At 39.1% G+C, this 19,942-nt stretch overlaps 1 protein-coding gene across 2 annotated transcripts in view; it reads left to right on the top strand.

The window, feature by feature from the left end:
• The window catches only part of SETBP1 (SET binding protein 1), a 356,432-nt gene extending 346,251 nt beyond the window's left edge, over positions 1-10,181 (top strand). For both annotated transcript variants that reach the window (XM_090285576.1, XM_090285575.1), the window contains one exon: positions 8,669-10,181. In XM_090285576.1, the coding sequence (XP_090141702.1) occupies positions 8,669-9,294 (626 nt within the window). In that variant the 3' untranslated portion in view covers positions 9,295-10,181. The remainder of the gene's footprint in view (positions 1-8,668) is intronic.
• The last annotated feature ends 9,761 nt before the right edge of the window (positions 10,182-19,942 follow it).

The following is a 19,942-nucleotide window of genomic DNA, read 5'->3' as shown; positions in this document are numbered from 1 at the left end:
TGATAGATGATAAAATTTCCAGAGGAGGGTGATCAAATGTAATATAGTCTAGAATTCATCTCACATAAAACAGATGAAGGAATTAAGGATTTTTTACCTAGAACAGAGAAAACTTGGAGATGTATGACTGTTTTTAAAGAATTCTGTTTATCTAGAAGTAAGGATCCTGCCAAGAAGTTAAGAGATTTGTCTGGAGCCACAGATCTAAGAAGTGAAAAATCAAGACAAGAACCTCATTCTTCTAATGCCCCTGTCAATATGTTTTCTATCAGATTGTAAACAACTAGACTGAGTTTTTAAGTAAACAAATACAGTTATTAAGACTAGGAAGAAAATAAAACACGGATACCCACCATTTGATGTGTAATTCTTGGAGTTCTAGATGGTCAACAGGATTTATTTCATCTGAGCCTAAATACTAAAAATGTGAAAAATTTTATAAGATCCTGTTTGTTACATTATTTTTTGTTCTTCCCTATTGTTTTTTCAAAATTCAAAAAACAAAAATACTCTCACAATCAAGTATGAACATGCATCTATAATACTTGGCATATTATATAAAGGATGGTATTTATGCATAGGGATATAGCTATGCCATTTTGAGAGGGAAAAATTTATATAAGGAGCCCATTGAGAGGGTGCAACCACCCTGCCATGTGACCACCTGGCACACTGTGAGACTCAACAGATGTAGCGTTAAACTCTTTGGCATCAATTACATTTCTATCCAGCCTTTCACATTGTCTAGTCAGTCTGCCAGGGCTTGAGCCACGTGCAACTTACAGAAGCCAAAGTCGGCCGAAACCGATTAGCGCTCAATGGCCCTAGTATTCCTCAGTTTATGAGTGTTGCCACTCACAATTCACTCCTTGCCAAAATCCTAGAAAAACACTCTGATCCTAATAAGTATCACCCCGGAAAAGTTCCCAGGCTTAAAAAAGACTCTTCTGAAGACCCACCTTGCACAATTCCTATTAATGACCATGTACAGTGCTCCTTATAATCACCTCTGTTGCTAGTTCTCTGATCTCTGAGCTCCCTCTTTTCAGGCTTGCCAGAATCCTGGTTACCTTCCTTGGAGGTTCATTTGAGCAAATTAGCAGTGTTCTAACTCTGTTCAGGTTCTCTCTGGAGACAAGTTACCACTGCCTTTATCTGTCCAAAGCCAACAATGGTTTGTCCAAAACCCAGCTCATGCAATGACTGGTACTATTTCCTTGTGGTCAGAGAAGTCAGGATTCTAAAAACCTAAGGACCAGGGCCAGAGCTGCCTAACCAAATAAAAGAGGTTAGCATCAAAGCCCATTCCAGAAGTTCTCCGTGGGTAGGACACTCTTTCGACTGCCTTAGAATTGCAAGCAATTCAATTAAAGGCGCTATAGGAAATATAGAGATTAATGCTGTCCAGGCTTTAGACTCTAGGAGCTTACAATCTGGCAGGAAATATTAATCAAGCATCTACTGTGAAAAAGGAACTGTGTTCTTTGTTATGAGGGGCACGAAGAACACATACTGTCTGTCTTTAATAAGCTTAATGCTTTTTAGGCCACATGCTCATGGAAAGTGAAGATCTGGAATTAAATACTGAGTTAATAAACTCTTCAGGACTTTAGTAAAGGAAAGGAAAACTTTAAAGCAGTCCAAAATTTTGAACATGTGGTGATATAAGTAACATAAACTTGAAGCATTACTGCATGTAAATACGTATGAAGAATATATTCACTCATCCTTCAAAATATAAACTTTAAAAAGTTGAGATAATATGAAATAAATAGTATTCTTAAAATAATTTTAAATTTTATTGATTTTTTTTATTAGTAATGCAACAAAAACACTTTTACTGTCATTAACCTTTTATATTAATTTTAATAATGTTTTAGTGAGGGCCAAATAATTTACTTTGAATATTACTTTTTGAAAAGCTTGTTTTTTTAACATGTGATAAAGCAATGTGAAGGTCTAATTCTGAAGTCAGTTTATTTCAATATAGATGTTGTAGGTTAAAAGAACATTTCACATATAAATAGATACAAAAAGATAAGGTGCATCGTTTTGGTTAATGCTTTTTTTTCAATCCTATCCATCAATTAAGAAAAGGTTTTTTTGCTGAAATTTGGCTAACTAACATCTTTATCAATAATAAAATACTCTTGCATATCAAAAGGCATTATATTTTAGTAAGTTGAAGTCCCTAAAATGCTTCATTTGGAAGTTAACTCTCTTTACAACATATTTTAATTTGCAGATTTAAAGGACTTTATAGGTTATAATTTATCATTTTTGGCCACAAAATTGCCAAACAATGGAAACATTTTCAATCGATTTAAAAAATGCTGTTTCCCGAGTGTGTTTCTTTCTAAAAGCAATTACTTTCTTGCCCATTTTTCCCTAAAAGGACATTAAGTTTCTGTTTGTTTTTTAACAACTGCCAGGTAACATTACTGATAGCCCATTGATAGCACAGGAAAGGTGAGAACTCGTACAACCCTGTCTTTTTGTTTAAGAAAATTGCCAAATTCATCTTTGAAAATGACAACTCTTATGCAGTTTGCTGAGATAACCAATAAAACTCTGTATGATATATTTCATGGATATTCCTGATCTTGTTACAAAATGTTTTGAATTTCTTCTCTTTTTAAAGATTTTAATTTTCTAAAAATGAACCAGGGAAGCTGACTTGCTGTAGCATTTAGAGGGCAGGACACAACAACATCCTGAAAGTAACAAATTGATGGGATGCCTGTCAACCCCCTTGAACGCCTATGGCCTCATCCTTTCCCAGAACCTCATGCCCAACCTTGGCAAGTGACACATCATCTCATGTGCAGCCCAAGTAAGGGCCTTAACATTCCTCCATATATTAAGCATTAGGATACTTAACTTAGTTTTTAAGTTTTTTAGATAAAATATAAATAATAAACATAAAAAAAACATTAACATGTTTTTCTTGCAGCCCAGTAGGTAGTTTTGCTTCTTTCTTGGGGAAAGTACACCCATATGGGAGGCTACGGATGTAAAATATGATCAAATTTGGAGGGCAGAGAGGAGGTGATCAGTGTTTGCAGGGGCAGGAGAATGCAGGGCAAGTTACTGAGTCCCTAACCCAGAAGATCTAGGGAAGACAGACACCCTGTGGCACTGACTGGTCAGTGGCCTTTGACACTTCAGAATTTGCACACCTACACATACACAGGTACACCCCCATGGCTTCACCTCTCAATCAGCCAAACTGCCCACCTCACTTCCTACCTTCACTTGTCCCAGGATGAAATGTGAAATGGGAGCAAAACCAAGGTGAGGGTCCTGCAAGTCGTTGCAGCAGAGAGCAGATGCTTTGTTGATAAACCCCTAAGAGCAATCTCTTGTTTCCTAGTCAAGCAGTTACTGTGCTTCAAACAAGCTAATCACATTTTCAAAGAACCCTCGAGCTGTGTTAAGATGACTTTAAGAATAGCATGGAAGCACCTTAATATCGTGACAAACCCCTGACACCTGCAAATCCTTGCTTCTACGCTGTGGCTCCCAAACTGGAGAGCAGTACCACAGTCCTTGTGCTGACAACCAGCACAATGCGCCCTGCCTTCCAAAGGCCTCACCAACTTGCCATTTTTTTCAAAAGCACTTTTGAGGCCAGGAATGTAGACGGTTAATTTAAATTCTAAGGAAGAAGGGAGAACATGTGCGTGCCAAGGCAAGTTGCTTCATATATCCCATTAAAAAATAAGAAGCAGCAAGGAAAACAAGAGATCATTACTGAGTTAAATATAAATATGAAGTACCCCCCAAAAGGCACAATTTGCATGGGAGAACATTAACCATTTGAATCCCCTTGAGCTTGTATTTGCTGACTCTGTCCTACATAACAAGTCAGGTACGGCTGCGGGGGTGACCTGTGCCCGGGAGAAAAGACACGGCCTTTGCCTTCTAAGACTCTTCTAACGTGGGTCAGCATCGGCATACAGTGCAATTCAAACCGCACCTCTCTGCCTTGCGTGAGGCAGATGGTGTTCCAGCCCTGTGCATCCTGAAAGGCAACTCAACTTCAGGCAGTTCAACAGTCCCCAATATCATCCTACCTCCCCTTAGGGAAATTCAAAGAGTAAGAAAAATTCTGGTGAGTCTAGAGAGAAATTGGCCTCCTTCTCTGACCCACCCTCAGATTCCTTATAAAACTAGGATGTGATTTGCACACAGGCAAAATATAGTCTCCAAACCATTGGCACCTAGAAACCGTCTATAAAACTAAGCCTGGTGAGCTCTTACCTTGCTCACAGTGCCTGTACTACATCCGTAGAGTCAGTGTGTGAAGAATAGTGCTAAGTCCAGTCTTTGATTATCATAAAAGACATGGCAAAATAAATGAAGGTTAATGAGTCAATCCTCTGATGATGGGAGGAAAGAGAAAGAAAATCTAGATCTAGACCAAAACCAGCTCAATCATCCATTAACCTGGCACTTTTAAATACAGAGGATGGTCCAGAATGACTTGCATTGTGAAGTTGAGAGGTGAATTTGCATTTTGCCTTGGCTACTCTTAATTATTTTTTAAAACTGACAAAGAACAGGCAAGATATAATACAATTATGGGAAGGAGGGCAAATATGGAATCAATCTTGCTGCAAGAGCCCAGAAATTACTGTCTAATAGTGAAACAATTTGAAGAGAGAAAAATCTGAAAACATTTAGAGGAACAGTGCAATCATAAGCAATAAGGGGAAAGATCTGTGAATATCAAACCCTGCCAAGTCCAGAGTCCTCCCCGCAACTAAGTTTTCAAAATTATTAGATGGAATAAATGTTATAGAAAGCCACCTCACATTTGGCAATGCAACTGATAATGAGTATAGGAAAGAATTATAGCAATCTTTAAATCTAGAAGAGAACTTTGAGAGTATGTAGTCTAACCATCTAATATAATGGATGAAGAAAGAGATCCAGAGAGGCTAAGAGATTCGTCCTAGTTCAGCTCACTTTCCAGCCACACCTGCATGAAGCCCCTTCCAGCTACACTGTACTCTGTTCATACGCAGGGATAATGGTCAATCTTGTTTCATCAATACTTCCACTTACTTCCTCCCTTCCTTATTATTTTGAAGGCAATCCAAATTATGTAATATGACCTCATCTATAAATGTTGTAGTCTGTACTTCTAAAAGATAAGTGCTTTAAAACAGCATGATCCCAAAGCAATTATGACACCTAAAAATATTAATAATAATTACATAAGATCATGCAATGCCCAGATAGTGTACAAATCTCCATGAATTCATGAAACATCTCTTTTGACAGTTTGTTTAAATTGGCATCCAAATATGGTAATTTAGTCTCTTAGGTTTCTTTTCATTTACACTTCCACCCCCTCCCCCACCTGTCTCTTCATGCATCTTATTTGTGGAAACCTCCAAGTTATTTGCCTGGAGATTCCCACCATCTGTAGTCCACTAAATAAATTCCATTGTGTCCTCTGAGTTTCGCAGTGGTTAGGGCTAGAGCTGAGCTGTCCAACATGGTAGCTACTAGCCACATGTAGCTATTTAAATCAAAATTAAGTTAAAAATTTAGTCTCTCGGTCACACTGGCCACATTTCAAGGTTCAATAGCTACATGTGACTAGTGGCTACCATATGGGACAGCACAGATAGAGGACATTTCCAGCAGTGCAGAAAATTCTGTTGGATGACACTACTCTAGAGGCTTAATAAAGCCCCTTGGGGCAGCTTTGGAAGGAAGAGATTCTGAAATCTCACCCTCCCAGTGTTTGGCCCACAGCTGGTCTCCTGAACTGTAGTAAATTTAACTTCCACACCTGGACATTGGAAAAAAAATTAAAATTCAAGGGATTTCTGTGTTTTTCAAACTTGTATAAATGGCATAGTTATCAATACTTTGTTTGTTTTTTTAATTCAACTTTTTTATTTAGATTTAACCATGCTGATATATTTATTTGTAGCTTATTCCTTTTAACAGAAGTGTAATATTCCATTGTTTGAATGTATCACGGTAGGTTATTATCTTTTTAATTAACATTTAGATTGTTTTCCGTCTTCAGAGCTTCAAGGACCATCCTTGTACATCCTTGGCCTCCTGTTACAAACAAGTTGAGGAGGCACTCTGGACATGGACTCGCTGGGGCACTGAGCATGCTCATCTTCAACTCTAGTAGCTATTGCCCAGTCATTCTGCAAAATAGTTATACTCATTGACACTCCCACCAATGGTGTACAGTGTTCCCATTCCTTACAGCATTAGCACATTAGATAGTTTCAGACTTTTAATTTTTACCAGTATGGGTTCATGCAGTAAAAGTGTGAATACAAGCCTGGACAGAGAAGAGAAGAGAATGGAATTGAGAGAGGAGCCCTGACTTAGCTGAATCTATAAGCATATATAAAGCAAAGATAAAATGTGAATGATGGGTGGGAAGGAGTTAGTTATGATATTTTTAGTACTGTTTGGTAGGTTCAAACTACTCAATTTTTTTTTCATAATCATTTATCATTGCTCCCTAATAACCTCACACTCATGGATTTTTTTTTCTTTAGTCAAGCTTTACATGATCAAATATTGCTAACTAATTGCCCAAAATGATTTGGTTTGTACATGCATGCCATATTATATATCACATGGCAAGTCTTCCTCTGTGGGTGATATAAACTAAAAAGAGGTAAACTGAAAGGGGAATCTGTATTTGGAATAATGCCAGAAGTTTTGTGGAGTATTTGTGACTAGTTTGCATTTACTTATGAACTATGTGGACAAGGTAAATTGCTTGGCTCTGATATGGAGGCCTGCTAACTCTTACTATCACTACATTTACAATGGTTGCTTTAAACATTCAAGCTAGAGCACTTTTAGAGAAGATTGTGACTATAGGGCAACAATGATTAGCATGATTCATCAGTCCAGATACAATTTTTAAATCCTTTCCATGCGTGAGACACCATGGTATGCCCCATAAGGGAAGTAAAGACCAGCAAAAGTTGGTCCCTGCATCTGGAACTTCCAATCAAGCAACCTTTTCCTTTTGCAATACTAACTACAAAAGAAATTGTATGTTTTGTAGTCAGAAACTCACTTTGGCTTTGTTCTACTTTGATCTTTTAACTTATTTTAAAGAGTGTTCAGTAGTCATTCATTGCTCAGTAAGTCTTGCAATGACCTTTGGCCAAAAGCAGTAACATTCTGACCTGTCCAATGGAACTCAGAGCTTCCCACTCCACAAAGCTAATGGTGTAAATAACTTCAAATGAAACCCTCCTGGAGATCTGTGCTGGGCACAGTGAGAGAGACAAATGGGGTAAAGCAGGGGAAAGAATGAAGTTAGAGTGCCCAGGAATAAGTGAAAGTGATACCCATGTTTTCAGCATGTATTTCCTCATTTCCCTTAAGATTGATTCTCCACTAGTAGTTGAAAAAATTGGGGATAACACAACAAACCGTGATACTAAAATGAATTACATTTCCTTTAGGCCTGTGACATTTAGTAGGGTCAATGTCTTCTATCCTACAGCTACATATAAAATGTAAGGTAAATTATAGCAGCAAAGAACTAAATGAAGACACACTTCTTAAGTTAATTAATGGCCAGAAGGAGTGGCCTGCGTGGATATGGGGAGAAAAGAGTATGTGAGTGCCTGTGTGTATGTGTATACCCATGAATGTACATATGTGTCTCATAAACAACCCAAGAGAAAGAATGACCTAAAGAAGAAAAACTCTGCTTTGTCTTGAAGCCATTCACACTTTATTGTTTCTGAACTTCAAAATGAAGCAGTACTGAAGGCTATTTAGTGGCAGCAGTACAGGATTTCCTGAGACTAGAAGTTTGGCTCATAAACTAGAGGAGCATCTGGCCACCAGGATGTGAAAACAGCTCTCTGAAGACAATAGCCCAGTAGCGCAAGTGTAAATGATTCAGAAACCCCTGGCTGATGTTACTCTGAAGGTTGAACTGGTTAGGAAGGACCTGCTCAAATGGACATCACCAGGCAATTAGACAAGTCCAGCAATTTAGGGCGGAGTGAGAGGGAGGAAAGAATTAGAGAGATGGTGTCATCCCAAATGGTGTGTCCCAGAAAATATTCCTCCCTCTCAGTGGAGGAGGAAGGTTATGAATAAAAGAGGCTCAGTTACATGCTGCAGTTTAGGTCAAGACCTCTCCTTCTGGTGGTTGACAGTACATAGGCATGATCCATACATTCAAGGACATATCAAGTTGGCTTGATATGGCAGGCTGCTTGTCATTCTATTTATTAAATGTGTTCTACAAAAAAAAGTGTAAAATACTAAATTGAGTCAGATCAACTGTCAAAGGGTCATAACAAGTTAAAGCTATTAATCGGAAAATTGTTGTTTGACACTGACTCCCAAGTAGATCTCCTTAATGGCATGAGCCTCAGTTTCCAAATCTCAAAAACGGGAACAAGACTATTTTGTGGATTGTTGTGAAAATTGAAATAATAGAAATAGAAATGCTTTGTAGACATAAGATATTTAATGTTAATTTCTATTATTTTTAATTTTAATAAGGAAAAGGGAAGAATAAATATTTGGCACTAAGTCATAGCCATAGCATTAAAGCTCCCTCATCTTCACAGCCAAACATACTGCCAGTTGTTACTGACAGCTGGCATCCTTGCTCAGTTTCTTCTCTCTTCTCCTCCTACAGCCAGCTCCTCCCTGAAGAAACGCTTCAAGAGGCGGGAGATTGAAGCCATCCAGTGTGAGGTGCGGAAGATGTGCAGCTACACCAAGATTCTGTCCACCAAGAAGAACCTGGACCATGTGAACAAGATCCTGAAGGCCAAGCGGCTGCAGAGACAATCAAAAACAGGCAACAACTTCGTCAAGAAGAGGAGAGGGCGTCCCCGAAAGCAGCCCACCCAGTTCGATGAGGACTCCAGAGACCAAATGCCGGTGCTGGAAAAATGCATTGACCTGCCCAGCAAAAAGGGTCAGAAGCCCAGCCTGAGCCCGCTCGTGCTGGAGCCCGCCACCACCAGCCAAGACACGATCATGGCCACCATCGAAGCAGTCATTCACATGGCCCGGGAGGCGCCGCCCCTTCCCCCGCCACCACCTCCACCTCTCCCGCCCCCGCCGCCCCCGCCCCCACCACCACCTCCACCTCTGCCCAAGACCCCCAGAGGAGGCGGGAAGAGGAAACACAAACCGCAGCCTCCAGCTCAGGCGCAGCAGCCCCCGCCCCCGCAGCAGCCCCTTCCCCAGGAAGAGGAGGTCAAGGCCAAAAGGCAGAGGAAATCCCGAGGGAGTGAGAGTGATGTCCTTCCCTAGGGTGGGTCTGGGCATCTGAACCTGGGGCTGGAGGAACTGAGGCATTGGAAGTGCAGTGAGCAGGGATGGGGGTCGAATCCCCCACTGCAGGGACACCCTTGCCTTTCTCTCCAGAAGCTGGGTGGGCAGAATCGGGCCGCATGATGGGGTTGAGCCGTTGGTTCTGGGGAAAACAAAGCAGGGGGGACGCATTCAAAAGAAGTTTGTCTATGCTTTGCAGCAATTCCCAACCGAGCGGCACTTCGGTGTGGCTAGATCCTTGACAGGCGAGCCAGCAGAAGACCCATCAAGGAGGAGAAAGCTGGTGGCACTGATGGCCACCTGGCATCCTGCATCCAAGGTGCACCCTTGATGCCATTGCATCTGCTGGCCAGGAAAATTGGAAGGGAAACACCCTCAATTAGGAAACATTCCAAGGGCAGAAAAGCTGCAGATTTCTCAGCTGGCTTTGCTGTTACCCACTTCCATTTAATTGGGTTTTTTTTTTTTTTTTTTTTTTTTGGATTTTCAAGCTCGGCTAGGCTTTGGGCACCAACATTTTCTTCAGGTGACCTGAATCTTTCTGTTAACGATACAGTTTCTCTAATGGACTCGTCATCAGAAGGTGGAATTCTAGCGATAGGCAACCTTAGACTTGCTTTCATATTCTTCTCTATGCCTCCTCTATCATACATACACTGGTATTTAGCATTGTCTGTTCCTCCTTTCCCTTTTCCCATTGTGTGCTTCCATATACCTTTTCATTAACTTACTTGCTGCCTTCTTTTCCTTGGTACACACCTAAATAATGTAAACCTTACCTGCGTTGTAATGTTCACCCTTGGCATGCTGACCCCAGGAACTTGGCTTTGAATCCTGATCATTGTGAAACACATACTCAGTATTGATAGAACCTTTTTAAATAAGTGATTTAGAGCAGCTGAAGATATGTTGACCCAGGTGTCAACCAGGTTATTTTTATACTTAAAACATATCATCAGAGAATAGCAGAATAAGATGGTTTTAATACCCCACAACAAATGGAATAATTGGCAAATCGCCAAAAACTGAAACCCCAGACCCACCAGGAAGACAAGTGTTTAGCAATGCCTTGGTATATGATTTTTTTTTTCTTACAGATAACTATCGTAGATCATGGAAAAAAGGAAACAAGAAAGACAACAGAACAAGTCCATTATCTCTTGATAATTATTTCTTAAAAACAAATGGGAGTAAGTGTTCTTATCTGAAAAAAATAAATGAAAATGCCCAAGGGTATCACCACTCCAATTGTATCAAGCCACCTTGGACAAAATATCCAAATTGTGGTTGCCTTAATAAACTAAAACATTTTTGTACATAATGTAATTATAAATCTATCAGTCTGCATGAATGCAAACTGTGTGTGACAAATCGTCTTTTAAATGGTCAATTTCAACTGTACATTTCTCATCCAAGTTGTACTCTAGTCATTGGTTTAGTGTGGACAGATTATTCCATCTCTATTATCCATTTCCACAGCCCAAGTAAGACATGTTGAAACTCAGAATGAGTATGAAGTCATTCCATTGCCGTAGATGTTTTCTAAAAGTCGGATGTGGAAATTTCAAATGAATATTTTCAATTTCCTCTCTCCCTCCTCCTCTTACCTTCCCCAAGACATCAAACACCTGGCATGGTAGATTATAAAAAGAGAGACACTGAGAGACAGAACTAAATTTTTCTATTGGGAATTAGACTATCTGGTTTGCCTCTAAATTAAGTTTCTTTACAGGAAGTTGGGACTGGCTGGAAATTGTATTATCACTTCAGAACATAACATTATTTCCTTAGAGAGATGGGTTTTTGTTGGGAACATAAAAGAATAAAAGAAGGGGTGTCTATGGGAGTGAATTTTAAAATTCCAAGTTAATATGCTGACAAACATCACTTCTCTGTCATGGTACCAACAGTTGGCTGAAATTACCCACAGAGTCATCTGTTCTGCACTGTCACCATGGACTCCACATCATTTGCTGCCCACTAGGTCAGTCACATTTAAACCTAGCAATATGTAAGTTTAAAGGAATGCATTCTCCTGTACTTTAAAGCTTGTATTGTAGATTCTCAATTTGTGACCCTGGTTGACCTTTGGCATTTTACACAACTTGAACAGCAAAACCAAACCAGCCACTTTCAATTTGTCATTCCCAAGCTATGTTTGAGTGGTTCCAAAGTCACTGGAGAGGAAGTTTTGAATTAGCCCCACTCACCTCACCATTGCTATTGAAAGAGCAACCATTTTTATTCCAATTAAACCATAATGAGGTTTCTCTCCTGTTGGATTTTGAAAATCCTTTCCTTCGTTCTTTTTACGGTCTTTCTCCTTCTAGTGTTATACTATTTCCCCAACCAGGTCTGCAAGCAGACTACATCTTCCCACAGAGGAGAATGAGCTGACACTCTAATAAGCTTCTTAAAGGAGGGCCCAAAGCTTAATTGGCATTAAGCTCTAGTAGGCAAGAAATTTCAAATATCTTTGGAATTTTCAAACCAATGAAAAGTATTCCAGGAGAGATACAGCAGAGGTGCAACTTATCCATAAATTCAGTTCTTCAGTTATCTTGTGAGTTAAATGAAAATCCTCTATGTTATCCTCAGAATAGATTGGAAAACTACAGAGGACCCCAAACTAAGACATACTAAACAGCTGTTTGGAGGTCCAGTCACCTGCACAGCTGACTCCACCACCCAGATTCTCCCTCAGTATCACACATTACTTTTTTTCTTTGCTTTCCATTAACATATCTCATCTGTACAGCCATTTCTTTATGTTCTACCACCTTTCCATTTGCCTCCCCTTTCTGTCCCGGCTCAACACTGGGCTAGTCTAGATTCATGTCTTTTTGGTTGGTGGGCGAACCCAGATCTCCTAACCTGAATGCGGAGGTCTGTTGCCACTGAGCCCTGCCTTCTGTGGCTGCATTTTTATTTAGAGAGGATGTCATTTGGGATGCACAGGACTCCATACACAGCTCCACGAAATATTTTCTAATAGGAGAAATCCCTTAGTTTTCTGTTTTTGAAAACTTGCCTTCAGCAAGCATGAGTGAACCTACTTATAATATAGGGAGTCTGAGTAGGGGTAAGCAAAGAGTGAAGTCAAGATATAATAACCTCCTTGAAGGCGATGATGGGTCTCTAATCCACCTTCCTAGGTGGCTGGGGAGCCACTTGGTTTTCAACCCATTATCTCAGATGAAAGAAACAGAAATTTAAGTTCCTCTAATGGCGTGGCTCTGGGTACAACCCATGAAAGATGGGCAGAAGGAAAGGACAGCATGTCGGGCTGGTATATGACTTGGCAGGACCGGGACTCAACAGCCCCTGACAGCCCAGAATAGGTGACTAAAGGCTGACAGAGGATTATTAGCATGTTAACTTGGCTGCTGTCTGGGGTGGGAAGCCATCTTTGATGGCAGTCGGAATTTGTGTTCTACACGTTGCTGGGTCTATAAATATGATAAGCAAGCGGTAACAGAATTATAGTATAAGGTGATGTACTACATGCAGATCATAAAGGATTTGGTTTTAGGACTTAAGTAGAAAATTCCACTCTTACAGCTTATTACCCAACAATATTCAGATAATGAGCTTTTGGAGAATATTTTTTTTCCCTACCACTAGGAAGATTTACCTGGGAACTGTCTAAAGTCTATACATATATTTCCAAAGCCTTTAAATGCCAACTGTAGCATGGAGAGACAGGGGGTGGCAGAAGCCGAAATGCCTCAAAAGCCATTTAAGTGTTACATTGCAGGATTTTCAGTCCTCATTATGTAAAAGTAGATAAATATAGACATTATTCTCAACACTACCCTGTAGTATCACAATGGTCCAAATGCCAGAGCTTACAGATAATGTCATCACAGTGCCTAGAAACTCGAACTGTAATATATCGTAGCATTTTCTTGGTGTTTTTTAAAGTTTCTTTCCACAATGCAAGGCTCCCTCTGCCTCTTGTTTCTTGGAGAGTTCGCCCCGCTGATGAGTCTGCCTTCCTTGTTGGGTGTTGGGCTCTGTCACTTGGGGAACAGTCTTAGAAGCACATATCAACCAAGGAAGAAACTTCCTGGATATCTATTGGCCGCTTGCCCAGGTATAATAAACACTAAAAGAGGGGGAAATTGAAAAGAGCTGCCACTGGTCAACACAAAAGGGCAGTTCCAACCTAGGTTGGTGTCTTTCTTTTTCTTCCTTTTTAAAAAAATCTATTTCTTAATAATAATAAATGCACATGATGTGTTAAATATGTATATATATATTTCAAAAGAAAAAAAATAGGGCACAAGATTGTCTTACAAGTCGTGCTGGCTAATTTTTAGTTTGTATTCATAAGTGGTTTTTAAAAGCCTTTTTTAAAGTGTAATTTGCATGTTCTACTTTGATTGTATGTAAACATATTTTAGAACAAAAAAATGTATTTGTATTTTATTGAATATAGAGGCAAGAAAAATTGTACATTGTTTGAAATGTTCTTTTTGTAACAGTTTTTATTCATAAAGCATTTTTGTACATTTAAAATGAACATGGACTTGCTGTTATTTGAGGCGTAGATACATCTGGCATGCTTTACTGTCATGCTCCTCCATGGTCTTAGATGTTGGGTTTTAAACATTTTTTCTAAAAGAAAGCTCAGTCTTTTTTGCTACCAGATCAGGTTAGCACAGTATAGAGCACTTAACTATTAAAAAAAAAAAGTTAATCCTATTCATATGTTATTCATTGTGTGAAATTAAAGACATTCAATTCAGTCTAACATGAGTTGTGAATTCTTTTGTTTTCTTTCCCATCTGGTTCAAATCACTAAGGAGTTTAATAGCATTTGAGAATCTTTGCTCACACCAACTGAATATGGAATCATTGAGAAAATTCTAACCAAACTTTTGCCTTTTTGTATGAATCTGGGATGTACATTGTGGGCAATATTTGGGTCTGATTTTCTGAGTTACTGTTCACAATATATCACATCTTGACATAAAACCAGGGCTGATTCAAAGATCCAGTGAGACTTATGCTGAAAGTACTCAAAATACATTTGTAAGGTATTGGAGACCTATCTTGTCCTAAATTTTTAGAAGAACATTCTGGATGAAGATAAAACTTTCTTACTAATATCTCATGATGTCTGATTTGGACTTCAAGTTTGACTGGAGTGATAAGAAAGGCTATTTAATCAATCACAAAAAGTTCCTGATGGCCTATATCTATAGTGACCAATCTGGGCAAGCCCTTAAGGGCAATGCCAGAAACATTCAGGAATTATTAGGGCAAGTGTGTGAAAAGTGAACCAGCAGTTCTTAGCAGAATGTGGCATGTGATCAGTGCTGGGGTCTCAGAAGGGCCGAGCCCCTGGACAGAACTCTTCTCTACTCTTTCTGTTCTAATTTTTAGTTCACATTTACAAGTAGATTTCAAAACCCCTTTTACAGTGTCACCTGCATGTTCCACTTTGAGAATATGGAAACATACACATATATCTGTATTTTTAGTTTTCTTTATCTTGTATGCCTCTCGCAAAAGCCAAGGTAAGTAAGGAATGTTCTGAGCAGCTCCCCATCCCTAATCATCACTCTGACTCCCCATTGCTTTGTTGTGCTCTCGGTCTTTGCAGCACCCGCAGTGGAATAATGGAAGTCTGCTGGAATGAATGAAAGTCTTCATGAGTAGATTATTAGTAGGTTACTAGGGCAGCCTCGGGTTGGCTGGAGCACTTGTGCTTTAGGTAACCTTCTGGGACTGAGAGAATTGAGTCAGCAGCCTCTGACAAAGTAGAATTTACCCTCTTTTCCCTCTCGTCTGCCAACTATCTTACACTGAACCAGGAAAATGTAAAGCATTACAGCATCCTCTTTCTAGCTCAGGTTCTTTAGACCATTAGTATTTCTGAAATCAATAACATCTAAGTGGGCCCTCAACCTCTTCCCACCAGCTCCTCAGGCAGGGACAAAGCTGTTGCCTTGAAATGATTGGCTCAACTTGTAGGGTTTTAAAATCAGTCCATAGAGTCGCAATGTGCTGACAAAGACTCAAGAAAGTCTGATGTGTTCACACATGTGGCTGGTATGAATCTCAGCCTACAAATAAACAGGTGAAAGGAATATAAGTTTTAAAATTTCTCTGCAGCTCACTTTTGTTCATTTATAAGACCCCGTTCCACCAGCATAGCAGACAGACTCTTGGTTTCAGACCTAGAGAATCTTTTTCTAACCTGGAGGGGAAGGAAGGAGGGGCCACATAGACAACCTTGCTCCGACTTTCTTCCAAATTGCATTTCTGTGTCCAAGTCCTCTCTATTTCCCCAGTTTCTAGGCATTTAAAACTGAAAAGCCAGGGGGAAAAGTCTTTTTTTAATTATTTTTCCCTGTGCTTTGTGCTGTCAGGAACATACCCGAGGGGATGAGCTCACACCAGCCTGGCTGCGTGTATGGTGGGGAGGAGACTGATAGAAGAGTGGGCATATCGGGAATCGGTTACCTCTTAAAATTTTTAACCTGTCACACATGTGATAGGGAGTGAGAACAATGTGATGTGAAAAGCTAAAGGATGTGCGCAAGGTCCTAAAAGCCTCTTTAGAGGTCAGATGAGATCATGAATGGGTGTGAAAGAGACTGGGAAGGTGGCAAATGGTGTGCCTTGTTTGTCGTTAGCAGCCTTTTTCACTGTTATGGGATATGCCCACATCCAGGTTTTTAATTGTTATGAGGCTGTGGCAATAAACTGCCCTAAAGTGTCATGAGGGCCTTTGTTTCCAGGTTTATTTAAAGGAAAACCCGTTCCAAAGTGCTATTCTTATTCACATATGCTAAAGTTGGGAGGTAACAAATGAGAAATATTAAAACTTTAGAAGAATTTTTTTTTTAATGCATATTCTCTTATGGTTAAGCTTCATAGTTTAAAACATAATTCTTCTCTTTTTAGTGGACAGAACGCTGGAATGAGAGTCAAGAGACCCTGCTTGGTCACTAAAGAATTCTATGCCCAGGAGCCAAACCTTTTGGAGTCCCACTCGACTACCTCAAAAGGGGAGGTTAGACTCTCAATGGTATCTGCAGTGCCTTCCTCCCAAGTCTAAGTATCCAATCTCTTATTTTTGTACCTTCCAAACAGGCCCTACCTGTAGTTTCTAACTTCATCTCCCATCATTGTGAGCCAGTGACATTTTGGGGTTGTTACCTCTGCATAGTCAGTCCTATCCTAATAGGTTTGATGATAGGTGTGAATATATGGAAGAAGTTTAAAAATATGGAATTATGAGGGCACATGATCAAGTCTTTCCTTCCTCCCTCCCTCCCTCCCTTCCTTCTCTATTTGCACATCAGTAAGTACCAAAAATGTAAGGATAAACAAGAAAAACAAGGCCTCATTGAGCTTTATTCTAGCAAACCTAGATGGTGAACTGCATTCCATTCTCTACCTATGCAAATTCTACCCACTTTTGAGAGTCAATTCAAACCCCACTTCCTCCAGGAAGTCTTCACAATCCATAAACATCTCTCAAATCACTCATTTGGTAACTATCCTTAATAATTCCACACGTGGCAAGGTATAATCCAAGCCTGCCATGTCAAATTGCTCAGGTTATTTCCTGCACAAGAGAATTTCTGTCAAACTTTACACCCTTGGTGCAACATCTGTCCCCAATAGGCATCTTTTTTTCATTGTCGTGAAAGTGATTTTGTGAGAAAAAGGCTAAAAAACATTTTCCAGCATGGTGATGTACCTCTAGAAGGTAGAGGTGATCCCTACTTCTTCTCACTCAGACCATCCATCCTGCTCTTGCCCCTGAGATCTGGAGGCCAGTCTCTTAAGACTTCCCCCATTTTCATCCATAATACTGTATAATCCACAAGACCTCTGAATCCATTCTCTAAATAGTTAGAAGAAAACCGTGAAACCAGGTATTATCATTATTTTTATGTGTCAATTTGACTGGGCATTGGGTATCCAGATGTAACATGATTTATCTTTGTGAGGGTGTTTGCAGATGAGATTAGCATTTGAATACATGGATTTAATATATGGCCTTGGTATCATCCATCAATGCTTTGAGGGCCTGAGTAGAACAAAAGATTGAGGAAGGAAATTGCCCATCTTTTTCTGCTTCACTGCTGAGATGAAATATCTCATCTTATCTTCTCCTTCCCTTGGATCGGATTTATGGATTGGCCAAAAAGTGCATTTATTTTTTTCCATAAGATGACTCTAGTAGCGCTTAGTTGTCTTAAACTTCATTTGAAACAATTTTCTTAAATTGCATTGTGACAGCTGTCATATCAGTGTGCATTTTAAAAAAAATCAAAATTGGCGAAGTTTTGTGTAGCCGTTTTAATGAAGATGGAAGAAAATACGCAACATTCTCAGCATATTATACTTTTATTATTTCAAGAAGGTAAAAATGTGACTGAAACACACAAAAAAAGATTTGTGCAGTATATGGAGAAAGTGCTGTGAGTAACTGAACGTGTCAGAAGTGGTTTGCGAAGTTTCATGCTGGAAGTCTCTTTCTGGACGATGCTCCATAGTTAGATAGAGTAGTTGAAGTTGATAGTGATCAAATCAAGACATTAATGGAGAACAATCAATGTTATACTGTGTGGGAGATAGCCAACATACTCAAAATATCCAAACCACAAAATTATTGGTGAAAATAAAAAATATGTCTTTCATGGAAAAAACCATATGGACTTTATGGCCAACCCAATACATCATAGGCTGTCCTGGTTCTCAGACCTCTGGACTTGGACTACTTAACACAGCCAGCTTTCCTGGGCCTCCAGCTTGCAGATGACAGCTTCTAGGACTTCTCAGCCTCCGTAATCATGTGAACCAATTCCTACAATTGTTCCACCTCCTTAAAGGATGAGTTATCTACATAAATTATTTGAATTCTTATGCACAGGAGATTTTTCCTTTTTTTACACTTTGTATTTTGAAATAACTTCAGACTTACAAACAAGTTGTGTATATAGAGAGAATAAAGATACAAGTATGTGTCTGGAGAACCCTAATACGCCAGACAATGGCCTTGTGCAAATGTATTAGCTAGTCTCAATGTCACACGTCCATGAAGATAAAATTCACTAAGTTGGTAGACATTTGAAGTCCCCAAACATCTACAATTTTCCAAAGGCTTTTGGAAATTTTATTTTGAAGTAATTATAAATTCACAGGAGGATGCTAAGGAATATACCAGGAGGTCCAGTGCAACCCTCTCCTAACTGTTTTTCCTTACCCCGTGTCTCTATCCCATATAAACACAGTTCAATATCAAAACCAAGAAATCGACATTGACACAATCCATAGAGCTTATTCAGATTTTACCAGATAGACATGAACTCATGTATTAGTGTGTGATTGTGTATGTGCATAGATCTGTGATGCGATTTTGTCACATGTTTAGCTTTGTGTAACCACCACCACAATAAAGATACTCAGTTGTACCATCACCAGGAAGATTTCCCTCTTGCAAATAAGCCACCCCTTGCCCTAATCCCTGGCAACCACTAATACGTGCTCCATCTCTACAATTTTCTTACTTCAACAATATTACATAAATGGAATTATGTAATATGTAGCCTTTTAAAAATAAAGTCTAGTTTTAGAATTGTTTTAGATTTATAAAAAGTTGTGAAAATAGTACAGAGAAGTCCCATAAACCCTGCACCAGGCCAAGTTTCACTTATTATTAACATGTTAGTGTGGTATCTCTGTCACAATTAATAAAACAATATTATTATATTATTAACTAAAGTCTACACTTTATTCAGATGTCCTTAGTTTTCAGCAAATGTCCATTTTTCTGTTCAGGATCCCATCCATGGCGCCACATTACATTCATTCATCATGTCTCTTCAGGCTCCTCTTGGCTGTGACAGTTTCTCAGATTTCCCTTGTTTGTGATGACCTTAATGATTTTGAGAACTGGTTAGGTATTTCACAGAATCTCTTTCAATTGAATATGATGTGGGTTTTTTTTTTTTTTTTCCATAAGTTCTTAAGAAGATGATCATAGCGGTGAAGTGTACATACTATCAATATGAATTCCCACTGTTGATTTAACTTTGATCACCTGGCTCAGTAAGTATTTGTCCAGTGTCTCCACTTTAAAGTTGCTCTTCCCACCACCCTCCTTTTCCATATTTCATTCTTCAGAAGGAAGTCACTACTCGGAGCTCACACTTAAGTGTCGAGTTGTGTTCCATCTCCTTGAAGGGTGAGTATCTACATAAATTATGTGAAATTCTTACACAGAGATTTTTCCTTTTTTAATACTTTTTATTTTAAAATAATTTTAGGCTTACAGGAAAGTCGCAAACAATTTTATTTAATTTTTTCACCCAATTATTTTGACATAAACATCTTACGTACCCATGGTACACTTATCAAAACCAAGAATTTAAATTTGGTACAGTACTATTCATTAAACTACAGACTCTAGATTTCAAAAGCTTTTTCCAATAATGTCTTTTTTAAAACATTTTTTAAAAATATTTTAATTGGGGTAAAATCCATATGGTATAAATTTACTATTTTAACCATTTTGATGTGCACAGTTCAGTAGTGTTGACTATGTTCACAATTGCTGTGCCTCTCATCTCTGGCACTTCTTCATCTTGCAAAACTGAAA

The sequence above is a fragment of the Furipterus horrens genome, unplaced genomic scaffold (genome assembly GCF_987537825.1).
Source record: "Furipterus horrens unplaced genomic scaffold, mFurHor1.1.pri manual_scaffold_8, whole genome shotgun sequence".
Classification (NCBI taxonomy): domain Eukaryota; kingdom Metazoa; phylum Chordata; class Mammalia; order Chiroptera; family Furipteridae; genus Furipterus; species Furipterus horrens.
This window is presented reverse-complemented; position numbering and strand designations above follow the sequence as displayed.